The sequence below is a fragment of the Magnolia sinica genome, chromosome 10 (assembly GCF_029962835.1).
Source record: "Magnolia sinica isolate HGM2019 chromosome 10, MsV1, whole genome shotgun sequence".
Lineage (NCBI taxonomy): Eukaryota > Viridiplantae > Streptophyta > Magnoliopsida > Magnoliales > Magnoliaceae > Magnolia > Magnolia sinica.
In genome coordinates this window covers 41,657,061-41,679,725 of record NC_080582.1, presented here as the reverse complement: position 1 = coordinate 41,679,725, position 22,665 = coordinate 41,657,061, and the positions used below count along the sequence as shown (strand labels likewise).

The window sequence follows — 22,665 nt, the reverse complement described above, 5'->3', positions numbered from 1 at the left end:
GAAGAATTAAAAGGCTAACTCTTCACCATAGGTTTGCTCCCTATAGGTGTAGATTTGATTTTCCATAGTTGACATATAAATAAATAAATAAAAAAATGAATGAAAAGTATGGCGACGAGTTTTCACCATAGGTTTGCTCCCTATAGATGAGGATTTGATTCCCTTCCTTGGCGTACTGTTCATAAAGAAAATCAAAAATATGAAGGCTGAAAGGTTAAGCTACAATGTTAGTGTTGGTTGTCAGGAATTCTGTCGTTAATTACCAATTTTAGCATTGGAACTCTTAATGATTGTAAGCTGAGATTATACTATACACCTGTGGAACTCAATGTTTAGGAATGTTCTAATTAATGGATTAATATGTTGAACTTGATTATGAAGTTTACTGTGAGCTTGATTTCAGGAGAAAATTCTACTTACCATTCATGAATCTTAGAATTTTCACATCTCAGCTATCTGTTCACAAGTCACTTGAGTTTACAGGAATCGTCTTTTATTTCTAAAATTATTTTTCGCATGTTTTGCTCGGGACTAGCAAAATGCTGGTTGGGGGTTGTGATGAGTGTCGAATGTTGCATCTCAGACCCCAGTAATTGCCTGATTTTACGTACATGATAAGGTTTAATGCCATATTTTAATCGTGTTTTATTACAGGATGACATCAGGAGTGTGTACTGAAAGATGATGTTAAGAACATGGATTTGGCGCTCCAAAATTACCAGAGCACGGGATGGACTCCAGAAAACCAATAGTGAAGATTTTACACGCCTGGGATTGAGGAAAGCAAGGCAAAGGGGCTCGAAAAGGGTCCAGAATGCAAGATCACATGTTTCTCGCCATCCGATCAACTCGAAACTTCATACACGTGATGGGGACCATAAATTAACCGTACATATTAAATTTCAGCCATTGACGATCTCGGGAAGTGGTCTAACGGCCAGATCAGCCCCTTAATTCATTAAGTGGGGCCCGCTGGATATCTGGATATACATCAATTTTGGTCCTGGCAGTGGGCCCTGTGTATGCAGAGTGTGCATCGTGCACACTTGCACCAGCTATGTACCGTACCCGTATCTCGGTCAGCGCCAGCGCTGACTCGCGGTTCTTTGTCGAAAACGGCAGAGCCGTCCAGCGTCTCCGCAAGCCGACCGCGGTCGTCGGTTGTGGGGCCCACCTAGTGTCCAAATGGACAATCCAAACCGTCCATCCACTTCCTGGGGCAGCCATTACCATTGCCTAGGTGGCAAAAATTCAAATGAACACATAGATCAGAGCCCAGCCGTTCAAACGCAGGTTGGACGGCAAGACAAAAAGCCGCGTGGGCTGCACCGAATCCACCCCAAAACCAGTCAATTCCTACTGATTTTTCGAGCTGAAACCAATGGACGGCGTGGATTCCTGTGAAAAGTCCAATAATGGACCCAACCATCATCGCAGCGTCGGTTTGGCGTCCGCGAAACGCACGGACGCTGCCAGCTTTTGCGGAAATTAGTGGGCCCCACTCGTCAACCTTCCGGAAGATCTGATCCATCCATCGTGTAGAGGGCTTCGAGAGCTTCAAAATCATGTTGATATTCCTCGCCCATGCGTACACACGTGTGCGGTACAGAGGCCAAAAGTAGACTGCCCCGGGACGTTCAAAACTGAGTTTTTTGAGATTTCTTCTGTGGGCCGCGCTAATGGACCTTCAAAACCACCCATTCTTGACTGAAATTTCGTTCTGAATCCAATGGACGGGGTGGATTTTCCAGAAAATACCTCTATGGGGCCCACCGATCACGGCTGTGAAAATTTGTACTCCGAGTCCTTCTACGACTCTGCCACCGACCCCAGCCATCCAGCAGCTATAAAAAGGGAGTTTTGGACGTGGGAAAGGCATTGAGAACCAGGGGATTCCAGATCTGGAGCAAGGGAGAGAAGAAAGAGAAGAAAGAGAAGAAAGAAGAGAGAGAGAGAGATTGTTTGGTTTGACGTTTCTTTTATGAATTTTATTTAATATTTTTTATGGATTTTATGGGTCACTAATCTCTTAGCTAGGGCTGAGATGAAGCCCCTAATTTGATTAGCTCTTGTATTGGTTGATTTACTTTGAATTTCAATTAATTTGTATCTTTCTTTAAGTGGGCTTTATGGGTTTAAATTCTATACTTCTCCATCTATGAACTTGATTAAAGTATATATATGGATGTTGTTTGGATGCTTATTATAGGTGCTTGTGTCTGATCAAGAACAAGTTTCCTATAGAGGAAGAATCAGGGTGCTTTAATGAATGTACATTCCATGTACCCGACTAAGGATATGGGATATGTCATTCATGGCATTGCTTAAAGGAATTAGACAGTTTGTATGCCCGATTAAGGACACAGATTGTGCTTTCTCTGTATAAGTGGTATCAATCTAGATCAAGGTGAATCAACAGACAAAACAAGGGTTAGGATAATTAGGGGTGGATTCGAAGTCCTAGTGCTCTCTCTCTGATTGAATTTTCTTTCCTGTTCTTAATTAATTGTTTTTCATAAAATTGTGCTTAGTAATTCATTCCATTATTTGTTGGATTAGTTAAGGAGAATCATAGATTTGAATTGTGACGACCAGTCCTCGTGGAAACGATCTCGTAATACGTACCGTATCTGCATCTGATTCGTATACTTGCGAGTTTAAAAATCATTTAAATCGTGTTGGTTTAAATAAAACATCACCAATAGCTCGAATATAGTGTCCCATACCACTGTATTCGGCTCACGAGTTTGGTTTTCTCACTGGACACGTCGGGGAGGCTCGTCTCCCCAGCGTAGGCCGACAGCTCTACCACGGTGTCCCATACCACCATGTCCGGCTCATGAGTCTTAGCGGATCGTGGTACCAAGGTTAAACGGGCTTTACACTGGTAAGTGGTACCTTAGATTCAAACAGTAGCGTCCATACATGGTGAACATACATTAGGTCAATCGGATTAGTTGACAAGCTCGACTGGTACGAGCATATGTTGAATTAATCAACATGGAGCGCATACGCACTCCTCGTGGCCTAACCACTGTCGATAATCACCGTATGATTCGGATTCATCGAATGTATCCGTCATGGCTAAAACAGTTCAGCCACTGATCGTAAACATTACCGATTGCCTGGACTACATCGTAGCCCCAATCACACTCCAAAGCAATAGCATTCACATGTGATAGTCAAAGACAGCATGTGACAACCAATCCAAATATAAATCTCATTTGAACATTTTAACAAACACATAGTGTACATGTTATCATACAAAGGCATTTTGACCATAAAACACGTAGTGGCGATATAGGTTACATAAAGAAAACTGTAACTATAGATAAGGTAATTGAGAACTCTATCTCAACGCCCTCATTAAATACATTTCAACAAGCATTTTCTCATTCAGACATTTTATCAAATACTTACACTACACATATCATATAATGTAATAAATTGGTTATAACGTATATTATAGCAAATCCTTTCACAAAGGAGTTGCCACACGTACGACAATCATGTATTCTCAAACAACAATCATGGCAAGCACAAATCATAATTTCGTATTCATACAAACATTTTAACAAACACATGGAATGCATTAATTTTAACATAGTTCATATATATATATATATATAATACGTAGAAAACATCGTATCTAAGCATATGTGATAGCAATCAAGTCAGTCATAAATCATTAACTGACATTGAAAGCCTTGAAAACCATAACATAAATGTTTATAGTTAGCACCTTCCGTCGGTAGACTCGTATCGAACTCAGTTCGAATACTATGCCTTTGTCTATGGCACAACAACAACCTATAACATGAAATAGGCTAGCTATTTCACCGATCTATCTATTTGGATACCTAAAACAGATTGGGGTTAGGATTTCTTACCCGAGAATGGAGTCGAAATCGTCGGTATAGCGATACAGGTAGGATGATTCAGCACGTGGAGTGGTGGGATCGAATCCCAGCAACTATCTCTCACTTTCTCTCACTTCTCCTCACTTTCTCCTTCTCTTTTCTCTCTTCTCTCTCTTAGGATTTTGGAAAATCGTATAGAATGAGAGGGGTAGATTAAGGCCCTTATATAGGCCCAGAACTGATGTCAATGGCCCCAGGGCCATGGTATACTTAGGTTATAGCCAAAGGTCGTCTTTTTCGGGCCAACGAAACTCATCTGGAGGTCCATTGCTCACCTACGGTCTGAAGAAAGTTCCCTGATAATGGATCTATGTCAGGTTAAGACTTTGGTCCAATCGGGTTTGTAGATCGACCACGGAGGACCAGTTTCAGTTTAACGACTATCGACATTCGATCAGGGCCATAAGTACACTGACATGTGTTGGAAAATTTTCCTGATCCAAGGGTGTAGTTGGGTCAGATTCTGACGGTCTAAAACCTTAAATTTGGCCTGCAAGCGAACGGCCCAATTCACTTAAGTTTGAGTCTGTTTTTTAAAGATATTCACGTTTCTCACACACTTCGCTCCGGGCTAAAGTTGTGCGTTTCTGGATACTATTTGAACTTGATTCCCGATATGGTTGTCAAGCCCAGTAAGGTGGTCATAACCGTATAGTTTTATGGTAATCAGACTTTAGACGCGCGGTCCAGGTCCGATACGGAGTTTCAATGTGCTCCCGAGAGCAACTGGGTTTTAAGATTGATCCTGGGTTTTTAGGTAATGTAGAGTTAGCAATTCTACTAGTTTTGAGTCTTGTAGTTCGTATAGAAAACAGTTCAAGTTAATCTACTAATTAATTCAGTTTAGTACTTAATCAATTTTCGTCTAATTTCTTAAGGATTCGATCCTTAGCGATTTCTGCCTGAGGTGGTACTCGGGTCTTTGTATAGATTTTTTCAAGATGTTACAGCCTCATATGTATCGCAATGGGCCTCTCACACGGGCCTAATATACATCACAATGGGCCACTTACACGGGCCTAATATACATCACAATGGGCCTCATCGCTTAGCCCTCAAATGCATCACAATGGGCCTCATCACTTGGGCCCAATATACATCACAATGGGCCACATCACAAGGGCTTCAAATACTTCACAATGGGCCTCATAACAGGTGGGCCCTGCATAGCCAGCAGATGGGCCCTACACAACCAGCAGATGGGCCCCGCGTGTACAGCAAGTGGGCCCGGCGTGTATAGCAGGTGAGTCCTGCGTCCAACAATACGGATGGATGGAGCGGATATGAAATGCATATATCATTGCAGGCCTCACAGTCCAGCCTATCTGGATGGTGTGGATAGGATACATGCATCAAGGGTCCCACGTGTGGGACACTGTGAATAAGACACGTGCATCGTATGGGTCCCACGCCCATCAAATGAACGGACAGAGAGGATAGAACCCATACATCGAGGTGGGTCCACGTCCAGGAAGGGATGGACGGCTGGGATATAAAACACATTGTATGGGTCCCACCATCCATATCTGGACGGTGGACTGCATGGATGAACACATGCATCATGATAGGGCCCACCGTCCACATCATGGTGGGCCACGTCAAAATGGATGGACGGTTGGATATAAAACACATATATCAATGGGCACCGTCTAAAATGGACGGTGTAAATATACAATGCAGACATCTAGTGGGCCCCTATAACGCCTCGTGTTTTCAAGACCCGAGTATATGACCCATTTCCCAAAAACTCGAGTATTAATCTCGAAAATTCAGTGTAAATTTGGACCGCTTATCATTAATCAGAGTTAACAGCAACGAAGCTAGAATAAACCATGCATTAAATAAAAACATTTCAACCATAATGAAACTCCAAATGTAGCGCCCATATAGGACTTATACAATCTTAAATACAAAGATCATTAATTAAAAACATGAGTCTATCAACTAGTGGTGGAGCTCAATATGGGCCGAAGGGACCCTGTCTAGCTCCTCAGCTACCCGATCTGCTCTAGCAACCCAGTGAATAGCATCGGCTCCCTTTATAAATACATCAACTGTTACGGTTTGATAGTGTCAATGGCTATCGCAGTGAGGAGCACCCTCTAAGATTGCGCACTCATCATTCATAATCCATTACAGATCGCAAGACATGAGATTAGAAATATTAAATAGGGCATTTCGTAATCACACTCATATATTAAAAAATTAAACCAATTAATAGAATCTCATCATAAGTAAAAGGTAAAGGCAATCGCAATATAAGGGAATACGTCCAGCTAGCCAAATAATCAATCATAGGACTTTCTATTTCACCCGAAATCACATTGTATGTGAACTTCGCAAGATGGCTAGAAAATCGATAAGCGAACTTCAGCTCCACCTGGAAATCATGGTACAAGCGAAATCCGTAAGGTGAATAGAAAATTAACCTTTAAACTTCTACTTCACCCAGGAATCGCGTCGTACGTGAACTCCGCATGATGGCTAGAAAATCGATAAACGAATTCCAGCTCCACCCGGAAATCATGGTACGACTGGACTCCGTGAAATGAAGAGACAATCAACATACAACCCTCTGCTTCACCTGAAAATCATATCATATGTGAACACCGCAAGATGGCTAGAAAATTGATCAATGAACTTCAGCTACACCCAGAAATCACCATATGACTGAACACCGCAAGATGAAGATAGTACCAACATAGGAACATCGGCATCATTCCGAAATCGTATGAACTCCGCATAATGACCCAAAAATCAACAAGATGTGCAAATATAACCATTAAGCCAAGAAAAGCACAAATGACCCATCAAAGCCACAGGGGCAAATATGTGATCCAAGCCGTAAAGGGCAAATGTGGACCGCAAGATAAGAAGTCCAAGGTAAGTTCCATTCAATTCATCATTTAAACGTAAGTGGTAGCATATAATTAATTAATACATATACAATAAAGGATAGCATGTTATCATCGAATCATTCATGCATGTTATAATTTAAAGAGATATATTCAATATCTACCACAGGAATCAGGCGCGCAACACATTATCCTATTCACTCATTCACGTAAGAAGTTAAGTAATAAAAATCAAGTAACTTAGAGGATACTAAATGGAAAGGATTAAGGCATTGTCTATGGTTAATGAGTTTAAGTGGGAAGCTCAAAGGGTGAGTCCTCACCTTGGTCAATTTAAGACAACATCAACTTGAACCCCTTCAACATGCACAAACTCAATTCAGCACCCACACCAACCCGCCTTAGACTTAAGTCGACTCAAGTAAGGAGGATCTATGCATATGAGATTTGATCCGTTACCAATTTAGGAACTAATACATAGTTAGACATGATTTAACATGAAATTTAAATGAAATTGGCTCACCTAGCTGAGTTTGACCCGATTTAACTTGATTCGGCCCCTAATGATCCCAACGACGATGATCTTGATGAAGCTTGTCGAGTTGACTCGTTAGCGACCTAGGCAACACTTCCACTCTCTCTTTCTCCCTTATCCCTCTCTTATTCCTCTTCTTTCATACTCAACCAACAACTGGCCAACTCAACCCAAACCGGGTCAACTCAGCTCCTCACCAATAAATTTACCGAGTCAGCATGACAGTTCAACCGAGTTGACTCAATAAGAGCACAACCACACAATCTCTCTCTCCTTCCTTTCTCCTTTCCCTCTTCTTCTCCTTTTCTTTCTTTTCTTCTTTCTTTCACTCCCAGCTAGATCTGGACCAGGCCCACGCCCGACTCAACCCAGTTAGGCTTGATCTTGACCGGACCTGTAAGACCCTAGCCTGAGTATATGTTTTGTTCTGTAAGGTCCCGCGGTCTTACTGGTCAAATCCCAGCGACCCGCGACCTGTAGATTTTGTTTACGGTCATCCTTAAATCCCGACTTGCTAACTTGACCTGGATCGACCCGAAACCCACACCATTACGACCGCATCGACGTCGTGGTTCCAATGCCTTGTCTCGTGTGTCCATCCGATGTGTACATCATAAGATGTAGCCCACACCATTTTTGGGCCATTGATCATGCTTGTGGGACCCACCTAGACCCTTGCACATTTTCCCATGTGGGCCCCACCCTAGTGCACCTTTTTCTATGCAAGCTGCCCTCCATAATAACCTAGCCTAGCTATGATTGTTTTTCTTTTCTAGAAAATAATCATGAGATATCCTCTCTATCCCATGCATTTCTCTTCCCAAGCTAGCTCTTTCTTCCAAAACTCATCATTACTCTTCTACAACCCTCCTCTCTTCTCTCTCATTTCCCTCTCCTTTGTTTCCTTGCTAGGTGGGATGTCCACCATTTCTCTCCTATTCCAGCAACTTCTCCCCCTTCTCTCTCCCAATCCCACCATCTAAACCCTATCTCCACCACTAGAACCCTTCCATTGGAGCTTTGGAGCTTGTGGCTTGAAGTTGGAGGAAGATCTTGAAGGTGGGTGATAGATTGAAGCTCTTTCTTTCGTTCTTCTTCTTGCATGTCCTTCTCTTCATATTTGGGGGTATGTAGAACCCACCAATTAATGGTGGAGGTCCTACATAGCTCCAAGATGTGAGGCCAAAGACCCACATGATGCATGCACGTTTCCATGGTGGACCATTCTCCATGGACCCACCATGATGGATTTCTTTGATTTAATAGTTGTTTAGTCATCTAGACCATGGCATGCATGGTGGGGATAGCATCCCTACCTCAGCAAATTCCTTGGATTGTAAGATCTCAAGCATGCATGTAAGATGTAAGGTGTGGATTGTGTTAGTGGAGGATTCATAGTATCAGAATCCTCCCTTATGGTCGTTGATCTCTCTCTCTCTCTCTCTCTCTCTCTCTCTCTCTCTCTCTCTCTCTCTATCTATCTATCTTCTTCCTTATTTTTGCTACTAATGATGGTGGCCCACTGATGTGACCATAAACATCCCAGACCATCCAGATTTTTGGGGACGTCCAGGCCCACCCTGTCTTGCATGGGTTGGATGGCCCTTAAGGCTTGATTTTCTTGGAGATTTTTGGGAGGGAGTATGTCTGAAATTTTTGTGGTCCATCTAGGTGGACCCCACTTGTATTATCATAGCTTTAATCCCTTTAAATATTTTTCTATGGGCTGGAAATGGACAACATATGTTGTTGTCCAAATTTCAAGCCCATTTGATGCATGGTTTTGGGTATTGTTTTAGGCCTGTTTGCAAGGCGTTTCTCCCTGATTTCTTTTGAGATTCTTTGAGGTGTGGACCCCACCTTGATGTAGGATGGCGCTCATACCCTCTAACCCTGCATTGAGACCAATGGAGTGGGCTCAAGAGGGCTAGATGGTCTAGAATTTTCTGGACTGTCTAGTAGTCCTACATGTTGGAAATGGGCTTGTATTGACCAAGTTTTTGGGAAGGCGGGCCACCCTAGTGGACCCCACTTGCTGTCCACATATGGGTACATGAAATCCACCCATTTCCCCTTTGATTTGGCAGGCCTAGACCCACCCCATTAGGTGCCCAAGTTGGGGACAACAGCAATTTTATAGCAGCAGATTTTTTTTATATGCCTTGATGTCCATTTTTGTATAAATTATTTGGGCTTATGTATGACTCCCAAATTCATCTCCATTATGGCCCACTTTACTGGGACCCCTTCTATGTGATCAAGGGCATCCGGGGCCACCACATTTCTTTGGGGACATGGCTGGACAGCAGCCATGCTGGACGTCCCAAGTGTGTCCAGCATGGGCTGGCCGTCCCACCTCATATGAGCCCACTATGATGTAGTGTTTCATCCTTCCATTCATCCATTTTGTGTGGCCCACTTGGACGTGGCCTACCCCTGGTGGGACGTCCATGGTGGGGCCCACCTTGAGCTTTGTTATGGCCTGGACGGTCCAAGCCTTAGACTGTCCAGCCCATGTGGGACACCCATGGCTCTGGGCTGCTGCTGGACTTGCAGTCCAGCAGCAGTCCCACTTGATTTATGTGATGTATATCCACTCTCCATCTGGCGTGGCCCCCTGTGTATATGACTGGCCACCATAGAATAAATATTCACTTAACTTTACTAATTTTTGGACTTCAGTAGGCCTAGGAAGTTGGGTGGGCTGAAAGTTCAGTAAGAGGCCTTAAAAGTACATTGTATGTGGCTGGAATTATAAAGGATGTGGGGCCCACCATATTGAGAGACTTATGTATATGTTCCATGCCTTTATTCTTAAAATTTTGGGCTTAATTAATGCCTTGTGAGGCCCACCTTTAGCCGATTATTGTGGGCCATCTTAGACCAGATTTTTTGGATGTCTAGTAGGCCCAAATGGGCTAGGACGTCCAAGCTTGGCCTGGTTGCATGTATGGGCCATTTCGACCATTATGCTAGATTTGTAGGCTGAAATATGGATGTGATTACGCCCTTATTTGCCCCCTTAAAGTATCAGTTTTTGGGCTGATGTTGTAAGGCTCATTTGGCCCAAGTTGGACATGATTTTACCTATGTACTTAGGCTTATGGTCTGCCCACTAAGTCCAACATAATGCATGGTTTTGAAGACATTGTTATTAGGCCATAGTCTTCCCTATAGGCCCATATTGTTGTTTGTAGATGGGCCATTTTCTTGAGGCCCATTATGTGGATTATATATATATATATATATATATGGCTGCCCATTTTATCCTTATAATGGTATTTGGGCCTTGGGCCTTGCTTTTAGGTAGATTATTATTAGGCTGCCTTTAGGGGACAATGGTGGTTAGATGTCCCCATTGTGAACCCCTCTAGGCCCATTTGATAGGCTCATTCTCACCTATGGGTGGTTAAATGTCCACCATAGACCCTTGCTAGGCCCATGACATTGTCTACTTAGTCTCGTGGGCTACCCCAAGCTATTGGGCCCCCACTAGTGGTTGTGTTCCTTTCTTTCCGTGTAAAATTGTCTAAGTACCTAGACCCTACCTTGTTATGTAACGCCCTGAAATTCGGGGGTCGAGCATAACTCAGCTCCCGAGTTCCAAAACATCACTTATGCAACATATGTAATGATGGATGTATGTTGTCTGTATGAGTGCATAAAACATGGAATAGATTAAGCCAAACTGCAAACATAATCCAGGGATAAGTGAAAAACGCAAGCGGAAGACTTAAAGAAATATATATGTACATGTGCAAGTCCCTGTGATATGTATGCTCTGCCAGGTCTTAATTACAAGTGTTTATCTACAAAATACAAGTATCAAAATGAAATTCATCTATTCCAAAAGAAAACCCAGAATCCCCGTCGATCAGGACACGGCTCACATGAACCCGCTTGAGAACTGCATAATGGAAAATGCGGCCTCATCATCCTCGAACTCCTGCTCTGCATCAGGGGTCGCGTCATCATCTGCATCTAAGACAGAGTCGGGTTGGTGTTGAAACACCGTCCCAGAACGTGGGAGTGAGTGATCAACTCAGTGGAACTATACAGTAAAAGTTAACATGATATCAAATCAATCAAGTAGTAATGATAAGGCAATACAATCAAACACGTCTAAAGTACTCTTGTTAATGCAAGGATGTATGTATAAATGATGCATGCCCTCACCTGCACTCTCTCAGCGTCTTCATCTTACGTTACGCATGACAAACTCCTGCAGTGCCAACAACTGCTACGCACATGCAATGCGGTGCATGAACATGATTATCAAGTTGTTATTAGTCCTTTTCATACAGCAAGTTTGGGAAGCTAAAGTACCTTACTCATATCAATTTCCAAACAAGGATCCATTCTAGGGTCGTCAGTCCTAGGCAATCTCATACGATCATATGGTTCTAGGTCGCTGCAAAGGGCATGTCACCAATCAGTGCACGCCTATCATACCTTAGTTACTACTCTAAGGCACGTTGCCTTAATGCAGTATCAAGGTATGCTCGAGGTCACTACAAAAGGCTCGTCACCAATCAATGTAGGCCGACAGCGCGAATATAGTGTCCCATACCACCATAATCAGCTCACGAGTCTGATGTGCTCACTGGTCACTACGGGGAGGCTCGTCACCCCAGCGTAGGCCGACAGCTCGACCATGATGGCCCATACCACCATGTCCAGCTCATGAGTCTTAGTGGATCAAGGTACAATGGTTAACGGAATTTCATCGGTAAGTTTAGTACCCTAGATTCAAGCAATAGCGTCCATACACGGTGAACATACATCGGGATAATCAGGTTACTTGACGAACTTGGCTAGCTCGAGCGCACGTTGAGTTGCACGACATAGAGTGCGCAAATACTCCGTGTGGCCAAACTACTGCCGACAACCCTAATACGACTCGGGTTCGTCAAACACGTCCCTCGTGGCGAAAGCAACCTCGGCCACGAGCTTAAAGTCTGTTACTGATTTCCTGGACTATTCCATAGTCCCAAACATATGCAACTATAACAGATATTCATATCAACAATTTAGAACAGTAATGGAACAACAATTCAAATCATACAGTATGTGAGCATTTGAAGAATATCAACTTAACATGGATTTACACATAAGTAGTACTTGAAGTTAAACAACAAAGAATGTAAATTGCATGTATGAAATCATATACACCAATAGGAGAGTTGAGAATCTCTTCTCAACGCCCGCAAATAGGATAATATATTACACTTAATCATTCAGACATTTCTACAAACACTTAGACTACATATTTCAACACACATGCCATATGTTGGTGATAACACACATTTGAACAATTCCTTTTACCAAGGAGTTGACATACATACAACTAGCACAAGTACACGATAATTAATCACGGCAAACACATGTTCGTATTTCATACATATACGATACTTTCTACATACACATAGAATACACAAATCTCAACATAAAACATATATATCAGGAACGCAATATAAACATAGCATTTGGCATGTGAAATTACACCCACAACAATAATAAATCATTATCTGACATTGAAAGCCTTGAAAACAATAACCTATACGAATATAGTTCGCACCTTAAATCAGAAAGAACGCACCGAACTGATTCAGACGATATGTCTTTGTCAACGGCGACTAGATATCCTAAGGCAAGGATAGAAATGAGCTACATCAACACATAGACTATTCTAAGCTCTAAAACAGGTAAGGGTTTGATTAACTTACCCAAGAAGGAACTTAGAATCGCCAGAATAACGATTTAGAAGTGACGGTTTAAGGATGCAGAGTAATAAGAAAGAATCTCAAACGATTCACCAACTTCTCTCTCACTTTCTCTCTCTTTTCTCCTCTCTCTCTCTTAGCTAGGGTTTAGGAAATTCGTATGGAAAAGAGAGTGAGGGTTTTAAGGTCTTTATATAAGCCTAACGTTGATGAAAATAGCCCCAGGGCCAAAGTATACTTAGGTTATAACCAAAACAAGCTTCTCTCGATCCAACGGAGCGCTTCCGGTGGTCCTTCTTCCATGTGCGGTCGGACTTAAGCTCACTGACCATGGATCTAGGTCAGACTGAGTTTTCGTACCGATCGGATCTACAGATCAGACGTGGCAGACCAATCTCAATTCAACGATCACCGAAACTCGATCAGGTCCACAAGCACCATGACATGCCTGGGCTACCTTCCCTGATCCGAGGGTGAAATTAGGTTAGAATCCAACTGTCAGATTACTTAAAATCGTCGCGCAAGCAACACGACTCAGATTTCATAAATCATATTTAATTTCTCACCGTTCTCACACTCTTTACTCCGGACTCAAATAAATCGACCCAGGACATCATCTGGACTTGATTTCCGATGTGATGGTCAAGCCCAACAAGGTGACCATAATTGCCTAAGATCATCGCTATCGGACTTTCGACGCGCGGTCCAGGTCCGATACAAAGATTCCAAATATTCCTGAGAGCAACTGGATTTAGTGTTGAATCTCAGATTTCAGAGAAATATAGCGCTAACGATTCTACAGGTTTTGAGTCCTGCAGATCAAATTTAAAGTGATTGATGCTAATTTCACAAGCAATCAAGTTTAGCGCTAGTTAACCCACAATAAAACTTTTACGAATTTGAGGTAGTACTCGGGTCTTAGCATGAAATTTTTCGGGTCATTACATGTTATGAGGAGAGTACAACATCAAAGCATGGCATACTTAGTTATCATCATGACCCATTCTCATGTGCACCATATGTGTGCTTGGTTGAAATGTGATTGGTCATGGTTTATGTCATTGGACAGGCTGTTATGGGACTTCCTGAGTGATGGAGTTGCTCCTCTTGAGCGCGCTATATGCGCAGGACTGATGCATGGTTGATTTGTGTGATTCATGCATCTGGCATTGCATAGCATGTTGATATTCGCTCTTTCTTCATCAGGGTTGTAGCCTCCACAGGTACATCGTGGATGGCCAGATTTGGACATCGAAAATGTTTGTTTGAGCACTTAAGGCACGTAAGATGTCCTTAGGTGGAAGTCTCAGAACCTTCATGGTACCAGGAGATGCTCCAACATCGAGTGGTATTCATGGTCTTGTGACGGCTGGTGGTATTCATGGTCTTACAGCATTCTTCCGTATACTCTGATATCGCATTCATGGCACCTGTCCTGCACACACTTACACCGCCTTCTAAGCTTTCTATAAGCTTATGCACAATTGATGCGCGCAGGTGATTTAAGGCCAAAGAGTGGAGTAGGAGCTGGAGCATGCCATTGATCCTTTTGGAGTTTTCTTTATATAGACTTGTGTTTCCCTTTGAGCCTTATTCTTGTAAAAAGTTTAAATTCTTAGTGGATTTTGTAATGTTGTTCCTGTGGTTATTTATCGGTGGTTATGATGTTATGATCTTGGGTATGCTCTTTATGAATCAGACTTATGCTATAGAAATCCTCCTTGTAAGATCCCAGGATCGAAACCTGGTGTATGGGTGTCGGGAGCCGAGAATGGGGTACTACGGAGGCTGTCGGCACTGGATTTGACGATCGAAAATTTTGGGAGCTAATTTTTGAGTCTGGTGCGCGACAGGACCTCAGCCTCCTCTCTCTCTTTTCTTCCCCTTTCCCTTCTTCCTTCCTTCCTCCCTTTCTTTTCTTCTGATTCTCCTCTTTTCTTCTTGCTAAAAACATCCAACAGTGGGTCTGGGCAACCCAACCCAAACCCAGCGAGTCGAGTTTACCTGACTCGACAATGGCAACCTCCTCATGATCTTCTTTCTCTTCTCTTTCTGTTTCTTCCTTCCTTTTTTTGTGTACCGACCAGCAAACTTGGATCCGAAATTAGCCCGAGTTGAGGTGGTGCGGCAGCGGCATTAACGCCAGCAGCAGCGTACCTCAACTTGCGTCTAACCAGGAGTGCGGCAGCACTCCTCCCTCCTCTCATTTCTCTTTCTCTCCCCTGCCTTCCTCTCTTTTCTCTCTTCTTTCTCTCTTTCTCTCCCCTGCCTTCCTCTCTTTACATAACTACTATCGTTGCGTGCAGGTGATGTTGGACTGCAGCAGCGCTAAGGCAGGAGCGCATAACAGATCATCTTGGAGCTTTTTGTTCATTATCATTGTATTTCCCTTCATGCTCATTGTACTTGTAAAGTTTTTTATCATAGTGGAAATGTGATAGAGTTTTTGGTTGTTGTTTGTGAGTTGTGCCTTTGGTTATGCTTATTACGAATCAAACTGGTGTTGAAAATTCTCCTTGTAGCATCTCAGGATCGGGACCTAGCGAATGGGTGCTAGGAGCGGAGAATGGGGTTCTGCGGAGGCTGTCGGTGCCGGATTCGGCGATCGAAAATTTTGTGAGCCCGGTTTCCGAGTTTGGGGCATGACAACACGCATCAAAGGTGGGGCCCGTAGGGGTATTTGTGATCTGATCCACACCGTTCATTTGTTTTGTTAGCCCGTGTTATGGCCCAGTCCAAGGAATAAAATAGATCCATGACTTAGGTGGGCCATATCATCTGAATTATGGCCAGTAAGTGCTAGTTACCATTGATTCGAGGTGGAATATGGTCCACACTTGATGATCAAAATTGCTTACCTAACTAGTGTGCCACCTAGGGCCACTATCTATTTTAGATTATATAGTAAAAATATATTTACATATTTATTTAGTATAATACATTAGTAATTATAGATAAGTATTTATTTAAAATCATGAATATTTATAATTTTTTTTTTTGTGATTATATATGCACATATAGTATAACAAAACTACTATTAAGTGATAGATATATTATATATAGTATAATACGATAAAAATTATAAAATGTAAGTGTTAATTAATATACATCAATTATATAATAATGTGTTGGTATACAATTTATTTTATATATACTTTAAATAATATAAAATAAATAATATATATAATTTGAATAATTTAAGTAACATATGTATTATTACAAATAATTATAAAATTATTTTGTATTATAATATATATATATATATAGCGGAACGCTCACCTGCGAACCAGTTCGCACGGACTACATACGAACCTTTTTTAGAACTCATCATATCTGATGAGTCTCACAAATCTGAACAGTTCACATGAAGCAAAACCTCTTGAAACCCCTTGGTACCACTTTTTACTTTGAATCAAAACTTCGGTGGGCCATGAAAAATGTAAACAGTTTCTTCCCTCGATTTGAATTTCTCTTTGCTATGGTCCACCAGAATCTTAGATCAGGGTGATAATTCACCCCCTAAGGTTTCATGGGATTCCGCATCTTATGGACCGTTGGATTTGACACCCATGACATGTGTGCAAAGGTGCGCATGTGCATAGGTGAGTATGTCTCTCTCTCTCTCTACACACACACACACACATAATCATATCATATTTAAAATGAATTATTTGGTCTTCCTAGTAACACCCGAGTACTGAAAAGTATAGGGTGTTAGAATCTACCTCCCTTAAAGAGAATTTCGCCCCCAAAATTCAATATTTCTACCTTAGATGGGAGCAACAATGTCTCTATGCATTTACTAGTTTTCTACTACTTGTTTTTATCTGTGCAAGCATTCATGATCAACTGTTAGGACTGGGGTTGTTACAATCTACCCCCCTTAAAGAAGAATCTTGCCCATGAGATTCGATTATGGTCATCCTAATTTCTTTTAGTATCGATTAAGATCAAAGGTTTGCTCACATGTCGTAGAGGAGAGTTTTATTATGGTTATCCTATTTATATACACAAGTTCAAAATTCATGATGAGAGTTCTATATCATCTTAAAGGAAGAGTAGTTTATGTTTTTAGAGTTCGGGTAGATACGAACGGATAGTTATAGTTGGTCTGAGCCTAAAACGCCAAACTTCTGCTTGGCCGGGCAGTGAGTTTACTAGTATCTTTCTTATTCCCGTGAGTATCGATCTTCTACTTGATCAGGGCATTGAGATCATTGTAATCATTAGGAACTAGAATTCACATTAAACCGCGCATATTTTGTTTAGACATGGTTCCGTCGGTTTGTGTTCCTGATCATTTTAGTTTTTTGAGATAGGCAATTTAATTTCCTGCTTCCCTAAAGAATAAGCCTAAATGATTCATTAAGCTTCAACGTTTCAATTTAGCGTGTTATCCTAAAATCTTTAATTTAATCATTTCTAATTATTTTAGTCACATTACTACGCATTCTTAACAATTTATAATCCTTACGAACTACCTTATAACTACTAAGGAAGATTTAGAAAGGTCGTACCTTGGTGGCTGAAGTTGTTGTATTAGAGGGAAGATTCCCTCATCTCGTTGTTTCTTAAAACACTGCTTTAAGAAGTGACCTGGTCTTCCACAATAGTTGTAAAGCTTATTCTGACCCGAAGAATGAGTTGGGTGAGACATTAATTCCATCCTCTCCTCAATCAAAGGAGACGCAAATGGCGACGTCTTGGCTTTACTTGCTGAACCTTGAATAAGAGTATGTGTTTTGGCCCTACGCTCGAAGTCCTTTTCTACTCGCATGACTTTGTCCACGATATCAGCGAAGTCAGTAAAGTCAAAGGTGCACAATCTCGACTAGATTTCAGGTTGGAGACCTTCCTTAAACTTTTCCAATTTATATTCCTCGTCCTCTACACCTTTGGTATATATCGTGACAATTCATCGAAGCGCGCTTCATATTGCGACATTATCGTATTCCCTTGTTCCAATTTGAGAAACTCGGATATTTTCTTGTGACAATAGCACGGAGGAAAGTACTTTTCATTAAACCTTTTCTTAAACTCATTCCAGGTCTACTCATAATCAGGTGGGACTCTTCTTAGCACGCCTTCCCACCATATGTCAGCCTCGCCTTCCAGGGCATAAGTGGCGAGAACAATCTTTTGGGCATCCGAACAACCCAATGATCTCATCATCTTGGCCATTCTATTTAGCCAGTGTTCTGCTAGAACTGATCTGGTGCTCCTGAGAAGGATGGTGGCCTCAGCCTCTGAAACCTTCCAAACATATCTACCTCACTAACTTCTTCGGTCTTCGAGGCCGATGCACCCATATTATGTTGGAGAGCTTCCAACAGTGTGGTGATCGAAACCTGTTGTTGTTGTACGATGGTAGTCAGCTGGCTAATAACATAGACCCCGGTGATATTCGAGAGTTGAGCTGTATTGATATGTGGACGTAGATAAGGATTCGCATGCTTGAGTTGCATTTCACACCGCATGGCCTTGGTATGGCCGACATCATCTATGCCTTGCATCGCATAACCTTGGTACGGCTAATGGCATTCATGGATTCATCAGCATATTCTGCATTACTCTGATATTGCATAACTACTACCTTCCGCACACACTTTTACCGCCCTCTAAGCTTTCCATAAACTTATGCACGATCGTTGCGTGCAGGTGATGTTAGACCGCAGCAGCGCTAAGGCAAGAGCGCATAGCAGATCATCTTGGAGCTTTTTGTTCATTATCATTGTATTTTCCTTCATGCTCATTGTACTTGTAAAGTTTTTTATCATAGTGGAAATGTGATAGAGTTTTTGGTTGTTGTTTGTGAGCTGTGCCTTTGATTATGCTTATTACGAATCAAACTGGTGTTGAAAATTCTCCTCGTAGCATCTCAGGATCGGGACCTAGCGAATGGGTGCTGGGAGCGGAGAATGGGGTTCTGCGGAGGCTGTCGGTGCCGAATTCGGCGATCGAAAATTTTGTGAGCCCGGTTTCCGAGTTTGGGGCGTGACAACACGCATCAAAGGTGGGGCCCGTAGGGGTATTTGTGATCTGATCCACACCGTTCATTTGTTTTGTTAGCCCGTGTTATGGCCAAGTCCAAGGAATAAAATAGATTCATGACTTAGGTGGGCCATATCATCTGAATTATGGCCAGTAAGTGCTAGTTACCATTGATTCGAGGTGGAATATGGTCCACACTTGATGATCAAAATTGCTTACCTAACTAGTGTGCCACCCAGGGCCACTATCTATTTTAAGTTATATAGTAAAAATATATTTACATATTTATTTAGTATAATACATTAGTAATTATAGATAAGTATTTATTTAAAATCATGAATATTTATAATGTAATTTTTTTTGTGATTATATATGCACATGTAGTATAACAAAACTACTATTAAGTGATAGATATATTATATATAGTATAATACGATAAAAATTATAAAATGTAAGTGTTAATTAATATACATCAATTGTATAATAATGTGTTGGTATACAATTTATTTTATATATACTTTAAATAATATAAAATAAATAATATATATAATTTGAATAATTTAAGTAACATATGTATTATTACAAATAATTATAAAATTATTTTGTATTATAATATATATATATATATAGCGGAACGCTCACCTGCGAACCAGTTCGCACGGACTACATACGAACCTTTTTTAGAACTCATCATATCTGATGAGTCTCACAAATCTGAACAGTTCACATGAAGCAAAACCTCTTGAAACCCCTTGGTACCACTTTTTACTTTGAATCAAAACTTCGGTGGGCCATGAAAAATGTAAACAATTTCTTCCCTCGATTTGAATTTCTCTTTGCTATGGTCCACCAGAATCTTAGATCAGGGTGATAATTCACCCCCTAAGGTTTCATGGGATTCCGCATCTTATGGACCGTTCGGATTTGACACCCATGACATGTGTGCAAAGGTGCGCATGTGCATAGATGAGCATGTCTCTCTCTCTCTACACACACACACACACACATAATCATATCATATTTAAAATGAATCATTTGGTCTTCCTAGTAACACCTGAGTACTGAAAAGTATGGGGTGTTACAATCCACCCCCCTCAAAGAGAATTTCTCCCTCAAAATTCAATATTTCTATCTTAAATGGGAGCAACAATGTCTCTATGTATTTGCTAGTTTTCTAATACTTGTATTTATATGCGCAAGCGTGTTCACGATCAACCGTTAGGACTGGGGTTGTTACAATCTACCCCCCTTAAAGAAGAATCTCGCCGATGAGATTCGATTATGGTCATCCTAATTTCTTTTAGTATCGATTAAGATCAAAGGTTTGCTCACATGTCGTAGAGGAGAGTTTTATTATGGTTATCCTATTTATATACATAAGTTCAAAATTCATGATGAGAGTTCTATATCGTCTTAAAGGAAGAGTAGTTTATGTTTTTAGAGTTCGGGTAGATACGAACGGATAGTTATAGTTGGTCTGAGCCTAAAACGCCAAACTTCTGCTTGGCCGGGTAGTGAGTTTACTAGTATCTTTCTTATTCCCGTGAGTATCGATCTTCTACTTGATCAGGGCATTGAGATCATTGTAATCATTAGGAACTAAAATTCACATTAAACCGCACATATTTTGTTTAGACATGGTTCCATCGGTTTGTGTTCCTGATCATTTTAGTTTTTTGAGATAGGCAATTTAATTTCCTGCTTCCCTAAAGAATAAGCCTAAATGATTCATTAAGCTTCAACGTTTCAATTTAGCGTGTTATCCTAAAATCTTTAATTTAATCATTTCTAATTATTTTAGTCACATTACTACGCATTCTTAACAATTTATAATCCTTACGAACTACCTTATAACTACTAAGGAAGATTTAGAAAGGTCGTACCTTGGTGGCTGAAGTTGTTGTATTGGAGGGAAGATTCCCTCATCTCGCCGTTTCTTAAAACACTGCTTTAAGAAGTGACCTGATCTTCCACAATAGTTGTAAAGCTTATTCTGACCCGAAGAATGAGTTGGGTGAGACATTAATTCCATCCTCTCCTCAATCAAAGGAGACACAAATGGCGACGTCTTGGCTTTGCTTGCTGAACCTTGAATAAGAGTATGTGTTTTGGCCCTATGCTCGAAGTCCTTTTCTACTCGCATGACTTTGTCCACGATATCAGCGAAGTCAGTAAAGTCGAAGGTGCACAATCTCGACTGGATTTCAGGTCGGAGACCTTCCTTAAACTTTTCCAATTTATATTCCTCGTCCTCTACAGCTTTGGTATATATCGTGACAATTCATCGAAGCGCTCTTCATATTGCGACATTATCGTATTCCCTTGTTCCAATTTGAGAAACTCGGATATTTTCTCGTGACAATAGCACGAAGGAAAGTACTTTTCATTAAACCTTTTCTTAAACTCATTCCAGGTCTACTCATAATCAGGTGGGACTCTTCTTAGCACGCCTTCCCACCATATGTCAGCCTCGCCTTCCAGGGCATAAGTGGCGAGAACAATCTTTTGGGCATCCGAACAACCCAATGATCTCATCATCTTGGCCATTCTATTTAGCCAGTGTTCTGCTAGAACTGATCTGGTGCTCCTGAGAAGGATGGTGGCCTCAGCCTCTGAAACCTTCCAAACATATCTGCCTCACTAACTTCTTTGGTCTTCGAGGCCGATGCACCCATATTATGTTGGAGAGCTTCCAACAGTGTGGTGATCGAAACCTGTTGTTGTTGTACGATGATAGTCAGCTGGCTAATAACATCGCCAGGTGGGGCTTCATGCTGTGCACTTGATGGAGGTGTGCCAACATGACTTATGGGCGACTGAGACGGAATAGTCCCTAAAGTTGGCTCTCTTTCAAGGCTACTTGGTCCAACTGGAGGTGCAGGAGAGGGCTCAAGACTCTCTTCCCTAACAACCTCGTCTGTTGGCGAAGTTAGCAAATGGAAAGTTTGCGATCTTGAATGACGAGATTCTGGGGCCATTATCTTATTAAAAAAAAAGGATTCATCGTGGTCACATCCTCCTAAGTTTAACAAGTCTTAAACTAAGATTGTAAGACAACTCATATGAATCATACAACTGGAGTATCGTTCAGATCGTTAAGTGCGCGACAACTCACTATCCTTTGCGATTAGATACAACGAGACTCCAAAGATCCTAAGATGACCATCTAAGCATCCTTATACCCACGTCTTCTAGCCTTCGTCCTCAAGGTAAGGTCCTACGATAATCTTATACTTATATTTATGCCCTGAGATGGATTACCGGGGGTCTAGACTCATAAGTTCTTGAATTTAACCCAACTTTCCACAACACCTAAAATTTGTTTCTAAGTTCAATGACTATCCTAGAAATTCTCATGGGAGCATAAAATTTCTACATGAGGATTTGAGTTTAAAATATGTTAAACTTACCTAAATTTTCAAAGCTAGTCTCAACCAGCCTAGCCTAGGGTTGAAATTTCACCTAAGATTCCAAGTTCTCACTATTAATTATTTCTATTTGTTGGAACATACGAGAGATGTTTCTGATCAACGAGATGTATTAGGGGATTTAAATTTCAAAATCCTAGTTTGATTCCTTGAGTTTATAGAGTGCTTATGTTGGATTTAACGCACAACATGGTGGGTACTTGTTTCCCTACG

The 22,665-nt window shown here is 41.3% G+C and overlaps 1 protein-coding gene across 1 annotated transcript in view; it reads right to left on the bottom strand.

Moving 5' to 3' along the window:
• LOC131217491 (small nuclear ribonucleoprotein SmD1a-like) overlaps window positions 1-20,950 on the bottom strand; it is a gene marked incomplete at its 3' end in the record, with an annotated part of 31,305 nt that extends 10,355 nt beyond the window's left edge. The window contains exon 1 of the mRNA XM_058212427.1: window positions 20,908-20,950. Within this exon, the coding sequence (XP_058068410.1) occupies window positions 20,908-20,950 (43 nt within the window). The remainder of the gene's footprint in view (window positions 1-20,907) is intronic.
• Window positions 20,951-22,665: the final 1,715 nt, after the last annotated feature.